The sequence below is a fragment of the Coccinella septempunctata genome, chromosome 4 (assembly GCF_907165205.1).
Source record: "Coccinella septempunctata chromosome 4, icCocSept1.1, whole genome shotgun sequence".
In the NCBI taxonomy this organism is placed as follows: domain Eukaryota; kingdom Metazoa; phylum Arthropoda; class Insecta; order Coleoptera; family Coccinellidae; genus Coccinella; species Coccinella septempunctata.
Genome location: NC_058192.1, coordinates 19,793,893 through 19,821,304, shown reverse-complemented (window position 1 = coordinate 19,821,304; position 27,412 = coordinate 19,793,893). Strand labels below are relative to the sequence as shown.

General features: G+C 35.5%; 3 protein-coding genes across 3 annotated transcripts; all 3 read right to left on the bottom strand.

Moving 5' to 3' along the window:
• Positions 1 to 540: 540 nt before the first annotated feature.
• Positions 541 to 18,066, bottom strand: LOC123312194. Its single transcript, XM_044896480.1, has 7 exons — positions 17,924 to 18,066; positions 17,460 to 17,563; positions 17,332 to 17,403; positions 14,812 to 15,192; positions 4,624 to 5,162; positions 1,673 to 1,910; positions 541 to 808 (listed from the first exon to the last, which is right to left on the bottom strand). Exons 1-7 carry the CDS (start codon positions 18,012 to 18,014, stop codon positions 614 to 616), a joined length of 1,620 nt encoding a protein of 539 aa, XP_044752415.1. The 5' UTR covers positions 18,015 to 18,066; the 3' UTR covers positions 541 to 613.
• On the bottom strand, positions 6,926 to 12,747 carry LOC123312196. Its single transcript, XM_044896482.1, has 3 exons — positions 12,024 to 12,747; positions 8,815 to 9,176; positions 6,926 to 7,428 (listed from the first exon to the last, which is right to left on the bottom strand). The coding sequence occupies exons 1-3, from the start codon at positions 12,288 to 12,290 to the stop codon at positions 6,999 to 7,001; spliced, it is 1,059 nt and encodes a 352-aa protein (XP_044752417.1). The 5' UTR covers positions 12,291 to 12,747; the 3' UTR covers positions 6,926 to 6,998.
• Positions 18,067 to 18,090: 24 nt separating the features above from the next.
• On the bottom strand, positions 18,091 to 21,953 carry LOC123312197. The gene is made up of 2 exons (XM_044896483.1): positions 21,068 to 21,953; positions 18,091 to 18,279 (listed from the first exon to the last, which is right to left on the bottom strand). The coding sequence occupies exons 1-2, from the start codon at positions 21,803 to 21,805 to the stop codon at positions 18,091 to 18,093; spliced, it is 927 nt and encodes a 308-aa protein (XP_044752418.1). The 5' UTR covers positions 21,806 to 21,953.
• Between the last annotated feature and the right edge of the window lie 5,459 nt (positions 21,954 to 27,412).

Here is a 27,412-nt window from a genome sequence, read left to right as displayed (position 1 = left end):
TAGAACCATTCTCGGTCTGTCCGAAAGCCGAACCCGAATACAGCTACTATATGAACTGAATTAGGGTTGGAAAAAGCACATTCGTGTTCTGCGGGAAAGAGTCAAAAAATGAGGCAATCCTCGAGAAAGAGTAATCCATCTTGGGAAGAGCTGAAAGACATTGAATTGAAAAAAATTCTTCATCAAGTAAGAATTTTGTGTTATATATCTTGCCATATCTTCTTGATGAGTTTTTTTCTACCCTTGAACATTACTCTTAGTTTGTAGTATTTGATCTCTACCCCACCACAGTTTTTAGCTGTGACGGGTAGCTACTTCCTTACTCCATACTTTTGGACTTGCTATGTGGATATCCTTCAAATTTGATAAAACTTTCAAGCAGACCTATCAGCTTTTGAATTTCAGTTAGAAATTCATATTAAAAAGTTTTAACACCGAAAATTACGCTAGCGTTTATAAGTGAATCGTTACTTTGGTGCAGTCCAGTTTTCGCATGAATTGATAATTCTCACTCAAATTTCGAAGGATAAAGAATCAATATATTTTTCGACGTGATTTATTAGCCATTAGACAAAGAATGTGGGTAACTACTTTTTTAAATCGATTCAGGATTCTACTCTACCATCGGCGATGTAGCTTTTTCTTCTCCAGCTCTCTCTATTTCAGTGTCTTCTAGTATCAACTCGTCTTCTTCATCATCAAAATCTTCCTCTTCATCGAAGTTTTCTTCTCCTTCGTCTTTAATGTCCGTTTTCAGTTCCTCAGTTTCTTCCGTTGAAGTTTTGTCTGCTACCATCGTTTCAATTATCTTGAACAACAAAAGTTTTTTCATCTACATAGTTCTTTTTCACACTGTATGATGAAGACCATTTTTCAGTTTTTCAGTAAACTTATATTTATCACAGTACAGAATTGGCTTAAGGGTTATAATCATATTGTGTGGGATATACTTCAGAAGATAATTTATGTACATTTATCATGTAGTATTGGTATTAACCTCCCATATCAAGGATATTATTATATTTATCAAAACATGGAAGAGACTTGCCCTGCCTTGCCATAGTAGATCCATCGTTCAGCAATTTATCTACCCCAGTCAACGACCACACAAATTCATACTTCTAGTGTGCGTTAAAAAAAATCGCCGCCTTGTAGTATAAATTTCATATCTCAGAGGGAACCCCTCTGTGAATGAACTCATAATTTTGAAGAAATAATGGAAATATTCATGTTTTCCTTTATAGCTGATTCCAAAAGTTATATAGTTACATTGTTACAACTTACTGTTTGATCTTTTTTCTGCACTATTTCGAGTTGTAATTCAGAAATAATCAATCGAAATTTAGAAAACATCACATTTATCTCATATTAGTCAACTTTCATATTTAGAAAACATCAAATGTGATCCAGATTAGTAAATTCAATTTCAGAAATGGCCGTTTTCATCATCATAATCTGAATTACATTTTATGTTCCCTCATAAATGTGACTAAACTGAATTTCCATCGACCATTTCTGCAACACACTGATGTGAAATACAATTGATCATTTTTGAATTACAACTGGGAATGGTGTAGACGAGATGTACCTATTATGAGTATTCAATAAGATACTCAACCCTAGATGTCAATTTTTATAACGAAGTCGAAATTTTTGTTTCTGGTGGACCTACCTCTTCTCCATCTTTGTTCACAGTTATCTGATGAATAATCTTATTTTTTTTTTTCCTAGACTTCTTCGACACTTCCTGTTCCTTCTTGGGAGGTGCATCGTATCCAGGAGGAAACAGAAACGAGCAGTCTTTTTCTCCTACTTCCACGTTCAAGCTACGATAGGAAGGACCAACCTTCAAAAATGCCTCGAAACATTCCTTGTCCTCTTTCGACACCTGGAGTATTATTTTCTCTTCGCTAGGAATACGCTTCAGTTTAGTCAAAATATAATTGAAAATTGAATTTTTTCTATACTCCATACTTATCATCACAAATATTTAAAAAAATTGGCACCAATTCCGGTAATGATAATTGAATAGGTGTGTTGAAATTGTAAAAATTATAGATTTCATTAGTATTCGCAGAAATTTATTCAGATCCTTGATTTAGAGCGAATGGAGCAACTTTTGTCACTTTACATTGGTGGGAGCAGTCTGAGTCTGAGCGACTATACCGTACAGGGTGGGCAAAATTCGTTGTCTACTGAGAGGATCTCGAGAACTATAGCAGCTAGAAGAAAACGGATGGCACATTTCCGAGCTCATTTTCGGAGAAACAAAGAATGGTGAAAACCGCAGCCTCCTACGATACTTCGTTTTTGAGTTTGACAATTTCGTAAAGTTCTCACAACTTTTTTGTCTTTGAAGATACAAATCCGAAACCTGAACCTTCTACAGGCACTCTTTTACGAAGAATCCACTGATGAGCTCAAAATATTTTTTCATTTCGAATCATTAGGTGAAACTACATTTTTTTAAATGCAAACTTTCATTGAATTTGTTATTTTTGAATTGGAAAAAAATCTACCGTAGATTCTACGTATAAAAGTGCCTAAGAAGGTTCAAGTTTCAGATCTGTAACTTCAAAGACAAAAAAGTTATGACAACTTTTCGGAATCGTCAAAATCTCGATTTTTGTTTATAACTCGAAATCTAAAAATGATGGGCCGATTCTGTTTTCAGATTTGGATTAGTCATGAAAAAGAGCTCGAGAATGTGTCATCCGTTTTCTTCTAGCTGCTATAATTCTCGAGATACCTTCAGTAGACAACGAATTTTGCCCACCCTGTACATTTACAAGGTAGGCGAATTAGAGATTTCGTACCGTAGCCGGCAAAAGGGAGGGGGAAATCAGGTAAACTTCGAAAATCCTGATTTGTTGAAGTTTTTCTTTGTCATTTTCTATCGGGCTGTAGGCTCGATGGTCGAGAGTAATGGCAATGGTCCGGTTCTTTGACTTTCGCTTCTTTCTCGACCGACGAGATGCAGTGGTATGTTTAAATAGAGCAATTTCCGATTTCATCAAGTCTACAGGGTATATTTGAAGGTGAGGATTTTTATTAACAGTAGGTAGGACTGGTCAAAATGAAGCATTTCACCAAAAATCACCTATAGATACAAAACTTTCAAAATAGCAAAGAAGAAAAACAAATTGAAAATGATTACTGAAATAGATCCTAATACGACCCTTGACCATTTGTTAGCGGAATTATCGCAAAGCGGTGGGAAAAAACTCATCTCCTGATTCGACCATGTGGTTTCGTTTAGGATATTGGCTCATTGGATATTTACGTGGTAATGAAAATGGAAACTTAGGATTGCCGAATTGTTGTCATGATTTTTTAGTAACTCACACGATTTTATGAAATGGCTCATTTCGATACCAACTGACTGAAGAGACTTAGGACACAAGTGTGAAAAATAGAATAATATGTACTTCAAAATCTCACTAATAAAATTTCTCTAAGTAATTCACGAATTTTGTTCACAATGGGCATAACAATCTTTTTGTTCGAACATTCCAATAATCGTCATAAAAATGGGATGAAATGGGGAAACATCATAGCACTTTTCCAGCATAACTAACATAAGCAGTTTCAAGAAACTGTCACGAGTTTCTGAATTTTTTTCATCCTAAATTGCACGATACAGCAATGGGCGAGTTTCCTAAAACTCTAAATTCGAATTCAAGATTATTTATGGAAAGCCTTTTCCATTAGTTATCCAACACGTAAAAGATTCGCTTCAAAATTCAGACATTTCAGAAATATACCCTTCGAAACTTAGTAAACATTCGAATGTGTGAAAGCTTGTGACGTAGAATGCCTTTATTTAAGTCTAGTAATTTTTGTTAATTCGACAACACTGGAATCGATCAAGAAGATATCCACAGATTACAAAAAATTGTTTCTGTAATCTGTGTCTATACCTTCTTAAAAGCGATGACATTTTGTGTCATTGTTTGTTATTCTTGTCAAGTGGGATCACCAAACTTGATATTTATTACGTCTACGTCTATGGTGATCAGAAAACTTTCATGACCATCACTGAGACAAATGGGCGTTGCCGGATTGTAAAAATGACGTAGAATGTTCATAAGAGGGCACTTCTGAAATCAGAATTTTCGTAAGTGAATACAGACAAAATGCAATATGTTAACTTCGAAAAAAATATATTTCGATATATTTGAGTTATAAGGATTTTAATGACATATATTTCGAAATTTAGGAAAATACCCCATTATGATTCTCTCAAAAGTGACATGATGCTTCTAATCCGATGAACTTGGTACTGAACCATTCATTGTCCAGCCATATGTTTATGTTTTGTTTCTTTTTTGCGATGCCGGAGTCACCTTCCAGAGACCGTACTTCGAATTCAATGAAATTTTGTCGAAATTCTAAGGGTTGTATCTCAGCCATCTGGGATATTTTATAGAGACAATTTTTTGTTGAACGATTTATTTTGATGAGTTCTACCTTCTGTCAAAGAAAAGCCTCACCTTTGAAAACATTTTGCGAATCAGAACGAAACCGAGAATTTCAATACTCGTTTTATCCTTAGGTGCCCTTCATTCAATATACTGAGACAATTATTTTAATCAATTAACATGGAGTGTCGAAGTTACTTACTATGTAACTGGCGTACTCCTGGATTCGAACTCTTCTACAGTTTTCGCAATCAACTGGGCCTTGATCGGTTCGTCAGAATCGAAAAATCCATATCTCATGACTCCCCCTGGATACTCCTTCGACAACTCCATCAGATCGTTCGTCTTGAAAGCTTCGAAAGCCATCGCCACGTGGAGGGGTACGTGCTTGAACTCCGGCAGCTTGTAAGCCTTCGCTAGAGAGGGAAACAGCAACTTGAGGGCGATGGCTTTGCAGCGGGCGTTAGGCGGAGCCCATAAGCCTATGAAGATCCTGTCGTCCGGATCTGTCTTCAGGAATTTTCTGCTCGGAGAATCATCATCGCCGGGGTGTTTTCTCGAGTTGCCGTAAATTACCTGCAGGACCACGTCGTCGATGACGTTGCCAGGAAGGTGTTCTGAGGATCTCTTCAGCGTGACACCCATGGTTGGTTTCTTTGGGTTATCTTCGAAGTTTAGATGTTCCGCCTTTTGATCAGAGAAATACAGCATTTCTTCCATTATGTCTCTCGTTAGGTTTACCTTGAGAACACATGTTGTTTTGGAAATATGGCAGACTTTTATTCGGATAGCAGAAGCGAAACAGTGCATTTTAAGTAACAAATTTGTGTTAATTGCAACGAATTTTTCTTACCTTTTGCTGAAATAGAAAATATTCTAACTATCGAACCACACAATGCTGATGTTGAATCCTGTAGAGTGTAGACTTTTGATGTGTTTCTTGCAATTATAACTATTTTTATTTTTTCATCTAACTTTGTTACTGATTACTGATTGCTGGGTGTGTTGGACGGACTAACCCAATCTAACTTTGTTAGTTTAATTTGTCTTGGCATGTATCATTTGTGCTATAGCGACGTCACATCAAGGTACCAAAACTTATCAAAACTTTTTCTGCATATCAAAAAAAAAATTCCCTAATATTTTGAATATTATTGTGCGAAAGATTTCTGCATGCATCCATACAAGAACGAACCGACGCCAAATATTTTGAGGGGAAAATTTTGCCGACTCCTTTAAAATTTTTCCAACTGCTTTCAAAATTTTGCATCCAACACTAGGGTATCACCCCTCATCTTGAATGGTGATGATGGTGGAGTATTATATTAATAATAGAAATTTTAGCTATTCTTTCATGAATATACCATGAATTTTTGATATGAACTTCCTTCTGGTCCTTCCGGTCGAGATTTTCGATCGAATCTTCAATGGGTCGTGCCTTTTGGAAGGTGAATAATAATCGAAATCAATTATTTAGATATATAGGTACATAACTCCCGATGATATAAAATCAAAAATTTCAAGATCTAAATCGAACTAGAGCAAACCACCATCAGACAAAGTATTAACAGAACTACCACTTCTTCGAGAAAAAGTAGATGCTGACCATGGTTTCGGTCATTTGATCTTTTCAGACCAACCCAACGAAAATGGAGACTGCAGGAATCATATATCACGATAATCAAGCAGGTAGAGCAGGGGTTCCCAACCTTTTCTTGGCCAGGGCCCTTTTTTATATTATTCTTGTTATCCAGGACCACCTGTAATAAACCTGTAATAGATCATAAAGTTCTCGCTCGGTCTCGACGATTATTTAATTGATTCCATCTTTTTGGAAATTTTTCGATAGTCACATTTCGAGTGCATTATCTCTCAATAACTATAACAGTAGATGGAAATGTGATACATATTCGGAAAGAGCCACTCTTCTAGTAAAAAATCTGAAAACATAAAGTATACATAAAGTATGAAATGAATTCATTTTCTAATCTAATATTCATAGCCTGAGGAAGAGACTAAAAGTCTCGAAACGTAGCTATTTGAATAAATTGTATATAAACTGAGGTTCCTGGTGACTGATATACCCTTTCACAACATACAATATAGGAACGATATAAAAACCTAGTCTGAATTCATTTTCTCGCACTGGGATAAAAAATGATGGAACACATCGACCTACTTTTCAAGAAGGGCACCTTTTAGAAATATTACCTTGCCTCTAGATTCACCCCCTGAGCGGGGGCGAGTGCCACCCTTATTTTATTGCATTGTGATTGCATCTTCTGCAGTTTTCTCGACCGAGATTTGTATCTTGTTTGTATATTTTTGGATGTTCGCCATCACCTTTTTCTATTTGTAGCTGTTTATCCTGCGTGATATGCTGACATTTTTTTGGTTGTATAGGTTATCAAAACTCAGCAGTACATACTGAAAATGATCATACTGTGTGCCGTTTGAGTTTACGCCTTCCATTCGACAAGATACTCTCATATAAAAATAATTCAATAAGCTTATTTAATCAAACAAACGAGTTCATTACAATAAGGAAAGCAAATTACTGAATTCAAAATGAAAATATCAAACATCCAAAGATTCATCTTCAGTAGCAGCCTCAGTATGAACGCTGGCCTCGGTATGAACGCTAGCCTCAGTACCACCATCTCCCATCGAAGGTTCCACAGACGAGGAAACATCAGCAGATATACTCGCTGGAGCTGTGTCGTTAACATTCTCCGTTATTTTTGGTTTATTTTCATCATCATACACGAAAGAGCCTCCCTCCTCGCGCTCCCCTTCCTCAAGTTCACCTCCTTCCCCTTCTTCTCCTTCCTCTTCTTCTTCCTCGATCTCCTGCTCGAGTGGCTCATCGTATCCTTCCGGAAAGAACAGCTTGCACTCCCTTTTTCCTTGGTACACGTTCGGACTCATGTAGGCCGGAATTTCGCAAGCGAAGGCCAGAAGACACTCGCTCCTTCTTCGTGCCAGTTGTATCACTATTTTTTCGTTTCTGGAGGAAGAAAAGGACATAGGACTATGGGATTCAAGGAAGTACAATTGCGAGAATGAAGAAGTAAAATTTCGGAAACAATTTATTGTTGCTTTTTTGGCCATTTTGCATGTGATGATGGAGATTTGGTAAATTCTTACTAAAGTATATTTGACAGAGGTAATTTTATTGGTATGTGAAGGATGGTTACAAGTATTTAAGAAGCAGAGACACTGCAAACTGTCTGCCTTTTATTGACCATTATATGCATACTTTATACATATGGATAGTTATCTCTTCATAAACTTTTTGGGTTTTCACTCCCAATCTCTGAAACAAAAATCAATTAAAAATGAAATCAACGATTTGCTCCTGCGTAAATTCTTGCACTAATTTGTCAGGAGCAAATTAATTCTAGTTAGTCTAGCAAATTAATTCTAGTTAATTTGCTCCTGACAAATTGCTCCTGAAACAAAAATCAATTAAAAATGAAATCAACGATTTGCTCCTGCGTAAATTCTTGCACTAATTTGTCAGGAGCAAATTAATTCTAGTTAGTCTAGCAAATTAATTCTAGTTAATTTGCTCCTGACAAATTAGTGCAAGAATTTACGCAGGAGCAAATCGTTGATTTCATTTTTAATTGATTTTTGTTTCAGAGATTGGGAGTGAAAACCCTAAAAAGTTTATGAAGAGATGCAAAATCCTCCCAAAATAAATTTCAATCGATATCTCAAACCATATGGATAGTTAGGTTGCCAAATATGAATTAGAAGGTGCATGACTTAGCACAAATAAAAATACCATCGTCTTCAGATTATGGCAAAAAGAGACCCACTGAAGATTGGGGTTCGACTTGTTGATAAACTTGTGAACAGCTAATGCACATTTGGCATTTGCAGAAACAAAAACCGTTGTTCAGAATATGATATCCAGGTTGTGTGATACCAAGATCTTGAGAAAAATAAAGAGATCTCATGGTTTACTTGGTGGTTTCTGGTTGTAGATATAGAGTTTTTCAGCAAAACTTCCACATGGGCGTGGGTAGAGTCAATACCGACAATTTGAGTTCGAATCAGGGTTTTCAAAAGGCTCGATGTTGTCACCAACAGAGTCCCTGATGTATATGTGATAAATTTCGATGAATAATCTGATAAACATTTTTTACCACTGGAGAAAGCTGTTTCGTTAGATTCTCCTTATGAGGTCTCCGGCTTATCATCTAGTCTAGAGTTTGACCTCAATAAATTAGTAGTAGATTTAGATTAGTATCCCAATCACACCGGAAGCTCCTTTGATTCAACATTAACTACCTGGATTCTCCAAATTGCGAAAGATTCAAGACATCTTAGAGAATGTCGTCCTGCTTTTACGCAGGCATAGCCAAGCCTTGGACACCTGACTTACCCGTCTTTCTGTACGTCGGCCTTGTCGAACTTCTTAAAAGACTTCGCTACCAGCTTGGCCTCTTCTGGAGAATAACTGGTGAAGATGCCGTATCTTTCTATTTCGGTCTCCCATTCGGTCATCATATCCTGTACTTTGGCCCTCTTGTCTATGGGGAAACAGACGCTTATGTATGGGGGTCTGGGTGGGGGCTCAGGTATTAGAAGTGGCGCCGCCATTCTGGGGAATAGTATCTTGAAGCAACTCGACAATATCCTTCTGGTGGGCGGTGCCCATATACCTATCAAATAATTTTCCTCTTCACCTTCCCCATCTTCCCCCTCGCTGCCTTCGGAAGGATTTTTCTCCTGTGGCTCAGGAGTCTAAATGTGGGAAGATATAAGGGAAAAGGAGGGTGACTTTTTGAAGGAATGACTTTCGGATTGTATAAGGCCATCGCCGTTATTTGGAAAGATGATTGCGATTACACCAGGACACATAATATGGGGAAAATTTATCGACATTTATTTCAACTCGAGGACGATCTGATTTGTTATTGATGGTTCATATATCTAGTATGAAGAGTCGAGAAGTTAAAAAATTAATCACAAAATTGTTGTGTATACTTTATGTTGGTATAATTTACCAACAGCTAAAAATTAAAGGCATGTTTAGTACCTTAAGGTACATTATTATTTCCCTAACATCATTTACGTTGCTATCATTTTTACAGAACAACCAAATGTATGTGTGAAATCAAGATCCGGTAAAAATGAACATCCAGCACATAATAACTATCACTGGCGGCGAAGTATTTTCAGTCAATAACCTTTGGTGTTTCCAAAGGTGAGGCTTTTTTGACAGAAGGTAGAACTCATCAAAATAAGTCGTTTAACCAAAAATTGTTAAATATCCAAGATGACCGAGATAGAACCCCTAGAAGTTCGACAAAATTTCATTGAATTTCAAGTAAGGGACTGTGGAAGGTGACTTCGGCATGCCAAAAACGAAACAAAACATAAAAAAATATAGCTGGACAATGATACGATGAATGGTTCAGTACCAAGTTCATCGGATTAGATGCATCAGGTCAGTTTTGAGAGAATCATAATTGTTGTATCGTGCAATTTAGGGTGAAAAAAAATGTAGAAAATCGAAGCAGTTTCTTAAAAATGCTTATATGTTAGTTATGTTGAAAAAGTGCTATGATGTTTCCCCATTTCATCCCATTTTTACGACGATTGTTGGAATGTTCGAACAAGAAGATTGTGATGCCTATTGTGAAAAAATTCGTGAATAATTTAGACGAATTTTATTGGTAAGATTTTTAATTACATATTATTCTATTATATTTTTTATTCTTGTGTTCTAAATCTCTTCTGTCAGTTGGTATCGGAATGAGCCATTTCATAAAATCGTAAAAGTTACTTAAATCTTATGACAACAATTCGGTAATCCTAAGTATCCATTTTCATTACCACGTAAATATCGAACGAGCCAATATCCCCAAACGAAACCACAGGGTCGAATCAGGAGATAAGTTTATTCCCACTGCTTTGCGATAATTCAGCTAACAAACAATCTAGGGTCGTATTATTATCTATTTCAGTAATCTTTTTCAATTTTTTTTACAACTTCGTCATTTTGAAAGTTTTGTATAGGTGATTTTTGGTGAAACGCTTCATTTTGACCAGTTCTACCTTCTGTTGAAAAGAAAGCCTCCCCTTCAAATACACCCTGTATAGAGTGAGTCTCTGACTGGTACAAATATTTCAACAGTAGATTCTGAAGGTCAAAAGAAACACTTTTTTTCTTACTCATTTTTTCCGAATCGGCTGGGTTTAGGAGATACAGGCTGTTGAAAAACCATGAAAAATGTTATTTTTAGTTCTATATCACAAACAGTTTTATCGAATGAAATTAAATTCGGATTATAGTTTTTCATTTATTTGATTAATCTTTTTCGGACACAAGATATCACCCACGTCTTCCAGTTTTCTTATTATGACCATTACGTACCATAGAAATACCAAAAATTCAAAGAATCCAACCCTTGAAACTAAATTGATAACGATATCTATTAAATATTCGAACATTTCGTAAAATAAGAGTATTCTTCATATTTTCTCGTATAATGCGCCGTTTTCGGGTAATTTGATGTTCAAAAATTGAAAAGTATCTGTGAAATTTGAAAAATTGGGTACTTTGGCTGAATTCAACTCTGTTTGAAAGATCCACAGATGTGTGATGCCACAGATTTAGCTAGTTATTCTGAAGGTAATTTTGATTTCCAGTTGTGGCACAGCTCATTATGAAAACTTAAAATGGCTATTTCCTTTTATCAGGGCAGAACCGGAAAAAATGGTTTAGCAAAAAAGTGTTTCTTTTGACCTCAAGAATCTACTGTTGAAATATTTGTGCAAGTCAAAGACTCAGCTTCTATACCCATTCGATAATAAAACATGCTATCGAAATAAGTTCAAGAATGAAGATGTGTGAATTGAATAAATTTTCGACAGTGCCTGATTTTGTTTTCAGTAGAAATATTCAAGAGAGAGAAGCAACCTTCGAAGATGTTTTTGAAAAACAAATTAACCAATTTTGCAACGAGTATTCAAAAATATCATCTCTGAATTTTGGCCCAAGTTCAACTGAACGATGATCTAAACCTTGTATTTTACTCATCCCAAGATTCAATGGTAGTCTTTTTGTTTATAATTTCCCCTGATGTTCAAGCATGTTACATTATCAAACCGAAAACAATCAAAACATGTAACCTGATGAAATTGTTGAATTGAAAGAATCATCAGATTACTTTCACCATACTTGATCGCATTGGCGCACCCAGAATGATATTATGGGGGGGGCACACATAGGTTCTGGGGGGAGGCACGCCTAGCTGCAAGCTTGATGAAAGTAGTTTTTTACGGTTTTACCATAGCAAAATCAGTTAGCTTTTCGACGCTTGGGGGGGGGGGGCACATGCCCCCGTGCCCCCCTCCTGGGTGCGCCAATGCTTGATCGAAATGATTTCAATGCAATTGAGTGCTATCCTTGCTGCAAAAAATAACATCTCTTTGTGACTTTGTGTTACGATTTCTACATCAATAAGAATGAACCATAACTAACATAATTGATGGTTCGTTAGCTTATTGCGTCAAATTTGCTTTCCAAATATTCGCGATGTCCTATCCTATTTCGAGAAATTTCTTTGTATTATCTTTACGGACCGGCACCGCCAACTTGGATTGTCTGTTCCCCTCGATGGCCTGTTCTTCCATTATCTGCGAAGAAGCCAAATTCGGCCCAGACAGCACGTTTTCCATCTCCACCGTAGGATACTTGATCAATTTCTGATAAGGGCAGTCTGCGTCACCGGGTGGCTGCTTCATGTCACCGTACAGAAGTTCCAGGATTCTGACTGATACAGGGTCCTCTCTGTCGGCAGTACCGTGACTAGCCTTGACAACCATGATTTGCGAGTCACCCTCATACATGTGCTCCAACGATTTCGCCGGCAGGTAGAGGTTCTGGTTATCCTCCAGGAAGTAAGAGATGGCTTCTATCTGTTCGGCCGTGAGTTTTGCCTTTGGAAAAGGAGGTGGGATATTTTAGATCGTTGGAGAGGGATATTCGAACTCTATGGCCCCTGAATGAATGCATCGATTTGGAGAAAATATCGTTTTATTTCAAGCTTGAATAACCAAATCAGTTGTAGTATCAACGTTTCAGGTTTACCTGAATATATGTATCAAATTTACAGAAAGTCGTTCTTTTTGGTCCCAGTATTCTACAGTATTCAGAAAGAATTATCTAACATCCTTGACAAATATGGAAAGTTTCCGATAACAATTTTTAGTGCTAGAGGCTAATGTGTAGATGCGCATTCTGCTTGAAACTACATCTCATCGATTTTTACAGAAAATGTTGAGAGAATTTGGTGAAATCTTGGAATTAATCAACAGGGTGATTCCAAACCAAGAGAAGTTCAGAAACTGAAGATACTATAGGTCCATTCGTTTGCATAGAAAGTGTACCACTTTTCTACACTCGGTGTAATTTACACTCGATTTTAGTACCTATTCCTTTGCTGATTGGATTTACACCAGGAAAAGGAGGTGTAGTTTATCTACACCTAGTGAAAAGGAGATGTAATATTAGTGTTCTGTGGTGTGAAATGCAAAATTTGATATTAATGTCACGGACGTCACAGTAATCTACTTCAAAATGGATACGATTAAATATAAAATTAGCGATAAGTTCATCACTTTACAAGAGGATGAAAAAGTATAACATCTTCTGAGAAACGTAACCTTATTTGGAATTCGAATTATAAGTCTATAAACGTGACAACCTAACGTCAATGTTCTTTTCATTCGTTTGCGAAAATCAGCTGATTTAAAATGCAGTGTAGATTACACTACACCAAGAAACGGACGAGAGGACCTTATACGCAATTACATATATGACGATTAAGCAGCAACTGCCTTACTGCAGGCTGACAGATTCAGGTGTGAAAGAATTCCTACAAAAGTTGAAAAGATGCTCTAATTATAATAATTTTGGAAATACAAAAATATGCTTTCCATTTTCATGTAGCTCATAGAGGGCGCCGGGTTTAGCCATTTAAAGGAAGAAAACATTTATCGTATTTTTTTGTACAAAGCTGAACAGATATCATAATTCCTAACCGTTTTCTAGAGATTTGTGATGAAAAGCATCTATTAAAAAATATTACGAGATGGATTATGTCTTTCCTCAACTTTTTTCAAATATATAATTGGTCTGCTTTGATAATCACTATTATATTCAACCTCTTTCTTTTCATTTTGTGTAAAAAACCTTTCACATCCATAATCTCTTGAACTAGCAACATTTGTATAGGGCAAGTTTGGTTTAATCATCACAATATCTCCAGTTTCTAGATTTCCGGTTCGATTTGAATTACACTTTATAACAAATTACTTTCCCACTTTTATTAAATAAAGGGGGCAAGATTGACAATAACGAGACAATGATAGTTAAAAATTGTGCGTTGAGTGTATCACAGAGTACCTACTCCATTGAGTATATTGAGGGTTTAAGAGGAGTTTATACCACGGGACTTTCTCTCCATCCGTACAAGGCGTAAAGGGGGAATGACTACCAGAATGTGGGGTGTTGCCGAAAAACTTGAACGATAAGCAGAAGTTACGAATATTATAATAGTTTCTCTTTCGTCGAAAAGATCGCAGCATTTAACGAACGTCTTTTTTTCAATTTCACCAGGATACGAATTGTAGCCAATGGCGAGACTTTTCGAGAAATTTTTTCATGTGGAAATTAATAGAAGAGATAATTGCACCTCGGAAAGTTGACAACATGAAAGAATATTTTTTATTTATTTTTCCGTTTGACGAATAAAAAAATTTTGACTTTCCGAGGTGACCAACTGATTGAATTGAATTATAATGAAACTCCATATAAAGTAGTGGTTTCTGACGTAAGATATTCATTTCCTTTTTTTGAACTGACTACTAAAACGGTGTACCCCTCTTAATACTCAATGTTAGTACTTATAATTTTTGGATATACACGATTTCAGAAAGTAGCATCTAATTCAGTCAGATCGGATGACAATACACCGAACCAACCAGTACCCACCACTTTATGAGTGTTGCTATTTTGTTGACTTCTACTTTTTTCGCAAATCTGAAAGATAGAAGGTACTAGGAGATTGCGCATCTTTACTCCTTCATTTCGTAGTCGTTAATGAGAAATCAGGGTCTTGCCTCCTCTGTGAATTCGAATTTCGATGCCCTTTCTGACATACTCATAACAAATCCCGAAAACCACTCGGAGTTATGTCTTTGGGGACTTTCAACTTTCAAAATTCAAGACGTAGTTTCAACCAAGAAGCCCAAATCGAATCTACCCGCTAAAATAGTGACTTTACAATAAAAGCTGAAGCGTGTGCTGTTAGCGTAAACTTCCTAACCGATTAACTACAATCCAGAACGTCAGGCACTTCGAAATCACCTTCTCCGAGATGCTTATCACGAGCCCGGCCTCGTTCATCAGGTCCTTCATCACCTCCAGGTACTTATCTCTGGCGTGGGGCAGGACCACCATCACTCCCAGATTACCCAGATTCTCCAGGATGGCGTCGGATTCCTTCAGCAGCCTTTGGTGTACCTCCTGTTTTCTTTTGGCATCCTCGAGCGCCTCCTCTTCGGCCAGCTTACTCTGGATCGCTTCCCACCTCTTAGCTTCGTCCGGCGCCCTGTCTGTCACCTCCATCACATTTTCCCTTGTGTAGGATCCCTCATCGACCAGTTTCTGAATTCTGATCTCCTCGGTGATGAGTTGCGTGAGTTTTGGGGCGTTGGCACCGTACATGAAGTTTACCATCTTGCCGCCCTGGAAGGAAAACATTTTTTGATTGATTTTACGAAATTGAAATGCAACGGAGAGGATATTGGTCGATTGAATTGAAAAAAGTTATGTTTTATTATACTACCAGCATTATGCTTCTAATTCCGGTTGGATCCTGATTTATTTTGAAAAACCCAACATTTTTGTAATTCAAAGTTTCACACCTTAGAGAAACCATCATTAGTTTATTTCGACTACGACTCTCCCATTTTATTACAAGAACTCGTAATAAATGGCCACTTTACGGCTAACACTAACCCTAGACCCTAAATTTCGAAGAAACCAAATCTAAAGATGCTGCCAAAGAAGAAAGAACAAGTAACTAAAACATTATGTAATGGTTGAAGAAATTACGTTGGTAAAAACACCAGGTCGATGAAAAACTAATATGTTATTTTGTCCGTAGTAAACGGTAGTTTTATTCAATTTTTAGGTTTTAATACTTATAAACAATGAACCAAGGTTAGAACTACCGAAATGTGAATATTTTTGCGATAATTAAAATTTTTTGACTAAACTGAATGTCCTTTTGTCTGCATTTCCCTTACGTGTATTCTCGTATTTTGATAGGGGAAAATATTGAAATTTTATGAACAATTAAACGACCAATATTTTTATTCAATAATTTCTGTCAATTTTTTATATGCAGGGTATCCCAGATCCAGTGGTTGAAAATTCATTACCGTAGGTATTCTACGATCAAATGGAGGAAGTTCAAATAAGCTAAAAATAATATAGCTTCAGGCTTCAGCCTTTCAAAGGTACCACCTTGCGAAGGAATTCATTTATCACATTAAGTATCCTGAAATTTGGCATGATTCTTGGGTCTCAGAAGCTTAAACTACTACTGTGAAAAATTAAATTTTAATCAAGAGCCCCTCGAAGTGTTATTTATAGCATATTGAAAGTCATTCAATTAACAAAAATTAATTTTGATATTGTTCGAATCCGTTTTTCTCAAAAATGATCCATTCGATCGAAAAAAGAAGATAGTTTATACATAACACTGGGGTCTAAAAGTACAGGTTGGTGTACAAAATGCGTAGAGAAAAATAATAATTCTACCTCAATATTCTTTTGTTTTCAAGGTATAAGTGGAAACTTAAAAAAAATTAATTTAACATTATAGAATCATTTTTTTGGTAGTGGCGTAGTCCAAGATTTTCTTCACTCCGCCACATCACCGATATAATCCGTAACTCTTATTTTTTTAATATAAACCCTATATTTTTACTTACATATTCCAGACGTATATTTTTTTCTGATTCAGAATTTTTTATATACATACCTGTGTCGGACAATTCGACACTGTTCTTTCAATAAAAAAACTAGCTAGCTCAAGTTGGCAGGTTATTTTCCTTGATAAATCGTATAGAACTTTGTGCTTCTTTGTTGTGTCAGGATATGAGGGACTTTTAAGATAATTTTCATTCCGGATATATGAAAAGATACATAGAATACATAGAATTATAATGTGCTTTATGCATTATTAATCTTATTATCGATGAAAATAACCTGCCAACTTGATCGAACTAGTTTCTGTTGGAAGAATAATTCGAGAAACGATATACAGGGTGAGTCTTTCACTCATACAAATATTTTAACACTAGATTCTTGAGGTGAAAAGAAACACTTTTTTCCTATGCCATTTTTACGATTCGGCCCTGATAAAAAGATATAGCCATTCTAAGTTTTCATAATAAGCTGTTCCACCCCTGGAAAAACAAAACTACATTCAGAATAACTAGCTGAATCTGTGACACTACCCATTTGTTGATCTTTCAAACAGAGTTGTATTCAGCCAAAGAACCCAATTTTTCAAATTTCACAGATACTTTTTAATTTTTGATCATCAAATTACTCGAAACCAGCGCAATATACGAGAAAATATGAAGAATACTTTTATTTTACGAAATGAATCTTCACGAAATGGGGGCAGCAATTTTAAAAGCCTTAAACTAATTTTTCACTTATAACTTGAAGACAAAAGAAGTTAGAGGGATGCGGTTTCCGTCATTATCCATCTTAGCTCTTACGGTTACAGCGCTGCCTTTCAATCCCTCCGATTTCTGTCCACCCTCTCATGCTCTACTTTTTTGTTTAGATAACTGAATGAAAACTTACCGCCACTAACATCCAAGTAGGCTCGCTAGTTCCTCTGAATCTCTCCAAATCAGTGATCCCATCACACTTGGCCTAAAATGTAACATCTTATATGCGTTTTAACGATCTTCTGAATATTATTATCTTACTACTGCAAGCTGCAGAGTGTCCCCGCCAATCTCAACTTTGATCTTCTTCAGGTTTGCCTGCATGCCGGCACATGGTCCGCACCAGTCGGAGTAGACATCTATCACTGAAAAAAAACCGCTATAAATCCTCAAAGTTTGATACAAATTACATCCGAAACTACAGGAGTTTTTGGGAAGAAGGAAAAAAATTTGAAGGTTTTAACATTTTGCACGGCGATTCGATCATTAAATTGGTCATGCTTTTTATGTTATCATTTCAATTAATATTAGGCATCGTAATCTAAATCAAAGAATTGTGGGCCATGAAACCACCCTGTAACACAGGATGGTACATTGATTACATTTTTTCATGCTCACAAATTCCTAAAATAATAAATCGATAGTCTTGAAGTTCCCGTTCGTAATCTCTTCATTAGTCCTGCCATACACCTCAAATAAAAAAAAAAATACAATACGACACTTACCAAGAAGTCCCGGTTTTTGCAGATACTTTTCCCATTCTTCGTCCGTGTTCAGTTCGGTCTGTAATTGAACGGTCTGTCCCTTTTTGGCCATTTGTCATCTGGTGACGTTAGATTAACTGTTTCTATGGTTACCGCAACAGACATTGATTTAACGAACGACTTGGATCTTATATCACCAGATTGACCTTTTCTTCTTCTCCAGTCAGAAAGGCCTTGAAGGGAAGCTTTATGGTCTTGACTTTTTCTACATCTCCGTTCAGCAGATGGATAAGGTCATCCAGGTAGTTGGTCTGGATGAGGTCCTTCTCCAGTTTCTCGGCTTTTTCGATCAGTCTTTCTACGGTGAGATTCATGTGCTGCAAGAATATTTTCCTAATAAATGTAACTTTTCCGCACACAAAAACAGTGTACTCTACATGGCGGATCAAATGGATAGAAAAATGTCTGTGTTTTTAGATTCTTGCTGACAGAGAAGGAAAAACAATTTGACATCATGTGGCAAAGTCGATAGACGCAAACTTGAGAATATGATATAAGTCACATTGAATGCAATTTGAGTTTTACTCTTTAATTGTACTAAATTCTAAAATCTTGTTTCATTATATGTGCACATATAATAATAATAATAGTCTAGAGTAAAAGAAACATACTCTCTACCCATTTTTGGGCAATGTACTTTTTCGCACACAGTGTGTTCAAATACAAGCGGAAAAATACTACTCAACTAACGCTCGTTGAAAAAAGTTTTTTGTTTTGGAGTAGAAAGATATAGTATAGTAATTTTCATAATTTATTTTTCAGCAAATGTATCTTGAATTTTGTATTCACCAAATTGAACGTACAATTTTTTTCTCATTTTCTATTCATGTAATAGCCGATAGGGTAAAAGCGGACACAGGGATATCTACTATACTTCTCCATGCGCTCAAATATCATGACCAAGTTATCTAGTTTCAAACATCTTTAGTGCGAAGAAAACAGTTACTACCGGTGATCGTTCTTAGTTTTCAAGATAAGTCATTTTGGAAAATTGTGTAACTTGGATCTAATTTTGAGGATTTTTTATTTTGCTTGTGGTGTATATCGAAAGACTGATGTCGAATAGTAAATAAATAGTTTCTATTGATTGTTTTGTGTCAATAGAGGTGATGCTCAAATAACATTCAACAAAATATTGCACTAGTCTCAAATTTTTGTTTTATTATTTTTGAAATGCCATTTGGGGTAATTGTGAATAAGGCAATCATCTAGGTTATCCTAAATTTCAGAGTTCGAGAGATTTGATCATGATATTTCTGCTGAAAAACCTTCATTCTTACGCGTTCATTGTTGTTCGTTTTTTACATATGTACTTTATTTTTCACCTGTATTACCATTGAGTATTTGAATACCCAAAGGTAGGGGACGATGGGGTAATTGCGGACGCTGAAGGAAAATTAAGTATATCTAACATATATATATTGATTTATTAATCTTTGGTTAATCAACTATAGAAATATCATTCATCATTTCACGGGATTAATGAACAAAATTGTTTTTTTCAAGAAATACAAAACCCTTTCTGTCCGTATTTACCCGAATCATTTGGGGTAAAAGCGGACGTGTGTTGGGTAAGTTGCAAAGAGTTTAGGGTACTCACGCAAATGCGTGAGTAAATACTCAATTGAGGTAAATATTAATTGCAGAAAACACAGATAAAACCTTTTTCGGACGATGTTCCACCTGAACAGTTCCACCCAATTACCGCACTTTACAAATATTCTTAGTCCAAGAAATAGTAGTTAGCAGAAAACGCAAAATTAGTCTATTTTTTTCTGTTGCAAAATTATTTTAGTACGTCTTTCATATATATTTTCGAAACATCTGCGAACAAAAAATAATTATTATTGTTTTTTATTCACTATATCGATAGAAATTATTTACTATTCGACATCACTTTTTCTATATAAACCACAAGCAAAATGATAAATCCTCAAAATTAGATCAAAAGTAACAAAATTTTTCGAAATGACTTATCTTGAAAACTATGAACGAGCACCGTTAGTAACTGTTTTCTTCGCACTAAAGATGATTGAAACTAGATAACTTGATCATGATAACTGAGCGCATGGAGAAGGATCTAGTAGATATCCCTGTGTCCGCTTTTACCCCGCGTCCGCAATTACCCCATCGTCCTCTATTACTTGAATTGTGAAGATATTTCTAATATGAAATAAAGAATGTATTATCAACATCGAATTCACAATTTCCTATAGATATCAAGAACACGTTGGATGTGAACGATCAGGAAAAAATAACAACATACAACATAGGTTATTTCTATAGTCCAACATTATCCAATTCGAGAGAATTTTTTAATTCTGTTACTCTGTGCTGGGTTCGAAAAATACCGAGTTTTTAATTTAATTTTAAATCCTCAAATCCAAATAAGAAGAATCAGAATATTCAAACATTCAGAATGGTCTAACGTAGTAGAAACCAGAATAAATAAATATTTATTTCTTCAGAATAGCAAAATGGAACTCAAATAGAATTATGTTTTTCTCCACTATTTCACACCTCCCTGCGGTATCAACATTCTGAATTCTCAATGAAAAACTGAAAATAAAAATAATTTCTGAAATTTCCTAGAAGCCGCTCCAAAAACCGCACAATGGTGAGTGACGTTTATCAAAGAGTAGCAGACCAGCTTAATGAGGTATAACGTAAATAAAAAAAGAAAAATGTAAATGGCCGATGCAATGGTTGAATTGAGAAGCTAATTGAAATATTTTCAGTAGAAAAGAATGCGGCCCCATTGATGTTTTTCAATCTGTCCGTGATTCTGACTCTATTGTATTTTTATACTCAAAATGCCGCCCGAAAATCTTTGCGCCTTAGGCAAGCGCCTACCCTGTTTAACCCCTAATGACGGCTTGTTTTTAGGAATGAAATCATTTCAACCAAAAGTCTGGAAATCCTACTCGGGCAGGTGCTTTTCCAGTATCAATAATTGTCTGCATGCCACTAATTTTTCAGATTATATTTACTCCCAGACATTAAAACTAATAATCTACGATAACTCATAATTCAGGGTCCCTTTATTTGACATAAAGAGCACAAAAAAGACATTTTATTCACAATGGTAATGAAGACATATCTTACCTCGAGATCCTGGTGTATTTCTATCACCTCGTTCCTCATCTCGTTACTATCGTTACTAGAAATGCTATCTGCTACCCCACTGTCGGAATCGCACTTGGCCTTAGCAAAGACATCTTGGCTCTTTTGCCTGAGCAGACTCCTAACTATAGAACCCGATTCACTAGCTTTCGTATTAAACAAAAAGTAATCAATCGGCGAAGTTTTATCTGTAAAAATAAGTTCCAATAATATAGATACTGGGTTGTCAAACTCGTGACTGTTTAAATTGAACTCATCAACGACTTTCTTTATCTCCTCTTTATCTTTTATCAAATATCTGTAAGCACTAGCTCTAGCGGCAATAAAAAGTTGCAAATATTTACTTTTGTACGTCAACAGTTTTGCGTTGGAAACTACAGAGAGCAAAGTACCACTTTGTATTGAATAAGGTTCTATTAGACTTGCGATCTCCTCTCTAGTTGGCGACTGAGAGTCTATGTTCACAAAGTTTCTCAACATATGCTCTCTGACCAAGTTCACCGGGCGCTCCTGACACTCTTCCGCGTTTTCTACACCATGCACTTCCACCACCGGGTTCGTTAAAATAAGGGGTTTTCCCTTGACCTCGAATATTTCGCCGTTCTCTTGGGGATTCCCGACCTCATTTTCCGATTCGAGCTCTATGTCGTTGAAGAACCAACCGAACTCCGTGTCTCGGACGTTTTCTGTGTAACTCCCGTCTGTGCTGTAGATCTTCATCTTTCCTTGGCGGCCTCTGGTTCCGGAATGAGGAAGGTGGCTCTTACAAACGGATTTAGGAAGATTAGGGTCTCTTGTTGCGAACTATCGTTTACATAAGCCTTGGAGGGTTTCCCTTGTGGTCGTGCTGAAATAATTAATATGTTGTTATTGTTGGGCATGCCTGGCATTATTGCTTTAGATAAGGGAATGTTGACTCCAGAGCTCACTCGACTTTAATCTCCGTTATATTATTTTTGTGAATCATTGAATGGTTGTATTGATACTTTCAAAGATATTCAAATAATAGATTTAAACGATGAGACAATCTTCTTGCTAAATCATTTCGGAGTGATTTCTTATTGCAGATTTTAAAAATTGTTCTTCTTCAGTCTACCACTGTAGTAGCTTTTTCGGAAGAATGGATTGTTTTATGCATATCATCAGAAAGTACACTCAGTTGATTGTATAAAAATTACGCTTTGCGGGTTTGCTGAAATTCCATTTACTACGCTGAGATGTATCTATAACAAAGAATCAGTGTACTAATGAGGGGATCTCGAGAACTATAGTAGCTAGAAGAAAACGGATGACACATTCTCGAGCTCTTTTTTCATGACTAATCCAAATCTGAAAACAGAATCGGCCTATCATTTTTAAATTTCGTGTTATAAACAAAAATTGAGATTTTGACGATTCCGAAAAGTTCTCATAATTTTTTTGTCTTTGAAGTTACAGATCTGAAACTTGAACCTTCTTAGGCACTTTCATATGTAGGACCTACTGACAAAAGATTTTTTTCCAATTCAAAAATAACAAATTCAATAAAAGTTCGCATTTCAAAAAATTAAAGTTCAGCTTATAATTAGAAATGAAAAAATATTTTGAGCTGAACAGTGGATTCTACGTAAAAAAGTGCCTGTAGAAGGTTCAAGTTTCAGATTTGTAACTTCAAAGACAAAAAAGTTATGAGAACTTGTCAAACTCAAAAAAGAAGTCTAGAAGGAGGCTGCGGTTTTCACCATTCTCTGTTTCTCCGAAAAAGAGCTCGGAATTATCTCATCCGTTTTCTTCTAGCTGCTATAGTTCTCGACATCCTCTCAGTATACAACGAATTTTGCCCACCCTGTACAACGCATTCATAAGCGGTTGCGGTGTGGGGAACGATTTATGGCTTGCTCAATCTGACCATAAACTCAACACTTCTGAAGTCAATTAGGTTCATTCATAAAATGTATTCTAACTGTTCTCTTATCTGTTATCTAACTGGATAATAATACCTTATTTTCCTGACATGTTCCTTTTTCTTCTTTCCATAACTCAAGTTATCACTTCAAGGCATGCGTTTTCAGTCGGAATGAAGAAAAAGGAATTAGAGGGAATACGCACCGAGAAATGATATTGTTCGTATTTTTTATTACAAACCAACTATACACAAGCATGGGAAATTATATGCAATTTTTACACCAATCTTTCCTGAAATTGATCTGAGAAATACGGAAAGTATTTCCGAAAATTTTTTTATGAAATTTCAGTCCATTCGCCTTAATAATTTAAAAAAAAAGCGATAAACCTACACATAAAAGAATTTTCGATTTTATTAATTCTTTTTTGGTCATATGTATTACTACTTGATTTCATTAACGATAGTTTTTTCACCAGAAGCTTCATGTTTTTGCTATTGGAAGGTCTTCTTTAGGTGGTCAAAGACAATACAGTATCTATTAAATTCATCCAGTTGACGCAAATTAGCAAATACCGAATATATTTTTACTCGCTTTGTTTATGTCTTCAATTCTATAACAAAACATATCTGCATTGTTTGTGCAAAATGTGTAAAAGGATAGTTAATTTAGGCGTATAAAAATTCTTCCAAGAATTTTGTGGAAATTCCTGAGTTTTTTATCTTGCAGTGGCAAGTGATAAATGATTACCATGATTATATCAGAATATTTATTTATCGTTGAGGACAATGTAGATTCTAGAGACTTAAGAGATAAAGAATTACCAATTGAATTGGCATTTGTAGGAACCCATTATGTCTAATGATACATACACCCTATTGACATTAAGATAATGTTCATTGACATATTTCGTGCTCGCTCAACAACTTATCTTGATTTCGCCAATATTCGGTACTTAAAAATAGTAATTTATTAATAGTATAAGACACATAAATATGCTTATCAATAAAATGGGATAGACAAATTGGTACCAACTTCAAACAATTTGAATGTTATGCTAACATGTTTCAAGTCATCTTTAATTCATGTATGAGGTTTACTTTCTGACAGAAAAATATGATAAATTCAGATGAAGTTGACTCTTTATTGAGGTCTTCTAGTATCAATTTCTTGATGCAGAAAGCGTTCTTATTTTACCGGAAATACCAATATATATATGATAATAGGAATTAAGGGTTTAAGGACTCTTTTGTGGAATGGAATTACTCTTTTTTCTCAACCAAGCTTATTCCTATTATTTATAGTATAGACTCTGATATTACATAAACTATATATGATAATATAATGCTAGTTTTTTCCACAATGCAAACATTCTTTTATCTGAGCACATTATGTCTCGATAGAATTTGAATCGATGAAAAATTGTTTATCATAATTTTTATGATTCTTTGTCGACAATTAGGGATATCTGAAGCTACATAGTTAGTTTTTTGTGTATTTTCCACATATTCCAGATGCATTTCCATTTTTCATTACCCTCATCGCTTTTTATTTCACTCTAATACTACCATATCATCCCATGATTTATGCACGATTATCAAAGTCGTAGTTACTTATACAGTCATATCAGAATATTTTCAGTCGTTTTTTTATTATTTAACATTGCATAAATGCCCAAGGATAAATATACCTATAGGTTTAATTTGATTTTATGAGGAAATGATGAAGACTATGATATTGACAGTTGCATTGCACTGCGACACAAGAAATAAAGATCTATTATGTCCACTTTGGTAGTGTCAAAGATGCACGAACAGACAGATTTTTGTATATTGTTCTCATAACAGTATTTTGCATTGTAGTAGTGATCGTATTTAATTGAATGTCTTTTATATTATCCATGAATATATAGTGCACTAATTGCATTTCATCCTTGTACCTGGTAAAATTAAAATTTGTAGCAATTCTCAGGTGTTAAACCTGGATACAACTTGAAATTAATCGTTTGTACACATATGGACTCCATAGATCCCACAAAGAAGGGGCCTCAGATTTGCCTTGCTCGTTGTAGGGCCCTAGTTACCTTAATCTTCTTCTGCCATTTCTATTGTTAATAATATTTATCGTATAGCTTCGAACAGCTATAAAATGAAAGATACGTTCACGTTTGGATCCTCTTATTGTTTCTGCAAAGGAAAGTTGATTTTTCTGAGAGTATGAAGACTTGAGAAACATTTCTTTCCAGCAAGACTTCAACTATGACTGGTATAAATTGATAGGTTTTTCCCGTTCTCTAACACGAAGTCTCGGTCGTTTCATATTCATATGTTATGAAGAATTAAACCGGCCCTATGTTTGGCCCCTGGGGAACACCTTTAAATTGAGGCTAAGGAATCCAATCAACTATATCGAATCGATCTAAGCAGTTCCATCTATCGATGCCAAACAATAAAACCACTCGTTTTTTGTAGGATTCTCACGTCGCATCTATCTTATCTCAAAAACAATTGAGATCGATCGATTGAAACGAGATTTTCTGAGGAAATTTCTCAACCAGGTATTGGTCTCGATGTCTTGTGTCGATTTTGTGGAAAATTGATATTCGAGACCCTTTCTGGTTAAGAAAATTTTTCGTTCTTATCAGGCTCTCAAACCGATTTTTTTTGAAAAGCGTTAATTAAATTGTGATAATTCAGATCAATAGGTAGATGAGGTGCAGCGGTTTCGTAGAAAATATTTTATTAATTTGGTGCAGATATGACGGAGATAGGACGGCAGCCATTGTTTTGATCGTGAGGGATATGTATAGAGGTGCACGATAATATATTATTTAATGCAGGCTGGATTTTTGAATAGTTTTTTATGGAGATTCCCCTGGCCGGTCTGACTTTTAAATCACTTACGTAGTGCGACGAAATTTTCAGCATATTCAAATGAAGAAATTCATTTTTGTGAACAGATCACTGGCATCTCTATCTTGGGGTGAAATTATAACTTTTCAAAAATATCTTCCGTTTCTTATTTAAATTGTCAGGTTTTAATTTAGCAGTGTAATGGTTTTTCTATAATGGAAAATGACAGAGGAATCTCCTTATTTCATATCTGCTAATATGTATTCCGATGCCGATCTCCCATTTCTGTATTACTCCACTGCTTTCCAGCAATTGATGAATCCTTGGATCCACTTTTGATATTGAAATTCGAAGCAATATTAGGTTTGCCAATGTTGGGCTTGAACTGTATCAATTTCAGATAGTTTATTCGTGGTATCAAGTTCCATTTGAGTCTCATTACACCCAATTAAATCTTCAAAAGGTCGAGGTCAATTTCAAAGGATAAGTATCAGTATCATTATGTGATAGGTATGTTCAAAACCGTTGTCATCGATCCAATGCGAATCATCAAAGCAATCCATTTGAATGAGGACATAAGATGTGAGGTAGTAAAAATAATCGAATTCCAGTTTTCCGAATCAGGGGAAGTACCATTTTTTTTTGTCCACTTGTACCTAGGACATTCTGCGATAGGTTTGTGATTTCCGAAAATTTGAATGAAAATGGACGCGAACGACTGGGTTTCAGTAATGAAAAATTCGTGATCAAATTCAATCCCAGCAGATAGTGAATAATTCATTTTGTCTGAGAGTTCTGTTTTCTTATCAAATATTACCTCATGATAATTCAACCCATATATCTTAGAAAAACGATTTAGACTCAATTTTCCCACTACATTAAGGACTTTTTTTGAACAAAAAACGGTTTCTGCATGATTTGATTTTGAAAACCAATAGAATTCGCAAAATTTGTTTTTGGTGAAATGTCTTAGTTCGATAGAATTACCGAAAGCTTGTTCGAATCGAATAGCTCGTGAAAAATAATATCATAGTGGTCATTCCCTTTTCAATATTGCTCGGTCACTAAAATCCAGTAATCCGTGAAACACACTGTACTTACACAGAATAAGCACGAAAATCTACGTTCTAGATTCTAAAAAAAAACACAAATGTAATAAAAAATTTCCAAACAATATAATAGGAATAAAAAAAAAACGTGTTAAGATCAAGTGAACAAAGAACTTTTGATTAGTTTTTACCGAATTCAAGGTCATTTGTGTTAGTTCAATAAGATTTCTTCATTCATTTCTATTCTGAAAAATTTTTAATTTAAACTGGAGACAAATCTAAATGCTACAATGATCATATTTATTATCTTCCCTTTGGCCCATGAAATATTTGATTTTAGTAAATACAGAATTTCATTGAAAAAAAGTTTTCTCAAACTCGATAAAATAACCTCTCAAAAAATAATATTTTCTGACCTTGAAGAATTGAAGAAGGGTTCAGGGATTTCCACGAGCCTCACTTCCTTCCCGATCTTCATTCTCTCTTTACAAACACATCCACTGCCCACAACTGCGTGTTCCCAAAATGAACAACAATGTTATT

Bases quoted from the DNA above. Each gene is read 5' to 3' on its own strand.
- LOC123312196 (XM_044896482.1), bottom strand. From the start codon at position 12,290: ATGTATGAGGGTGACTCGCAAATCATGGTTGTCAAGGCTAGTCACGGT. The intron at 9,177-12,023 runs GTCCGTAAAGAT...TCCCACATTTAG, and splicing joins AATCCAAGTTGGCGGTGCCG to ACTCCTGAGCCACAGGAGAA. The intron at 7,429-8,814 runs GTAAGTCAGGTG...TTCTTCCTCCAG, and splicing joins GCCGACGTACAGAAAGACGG to AAACGAAAAAATAGTGATAC.
- LOC123312194 (XM_044896480.1), bottom strand. From the start codon at position 18,014: ATGGCCAAAAAGGGACAGACCGTTCAATTACAGACCGAACTGAACACG. The intron at 5,163-14,811 runs GTGATTTCGAAG...TGTGTTCTCAAG, and splicing joins TGATAAGCATCTCGGAGAAG to GTAAACCTAACGAGAGACAT. The intron at 1,911-4,623 runs GTAAGTAACTTC...GCGTATTCCTAG, and splicing joins AGGAGTACGCCAGTTACATA to CGAAGAGAAAATAATACTCC.
- LOC123312197 (XM_044896483.1), bottom strand. From the start codon at position 21,805: ATGAAGATCTACAGCACAGACGGGAGTTACACAGAAAACGTCCGAGAC. The intron at 18,280-21,067 runs GTAAGATATGTC...ATATTCTTGCAG, and splicing joins AAATACACCAGGATCTCGAG to CACATGAATCTCACCGTAGA.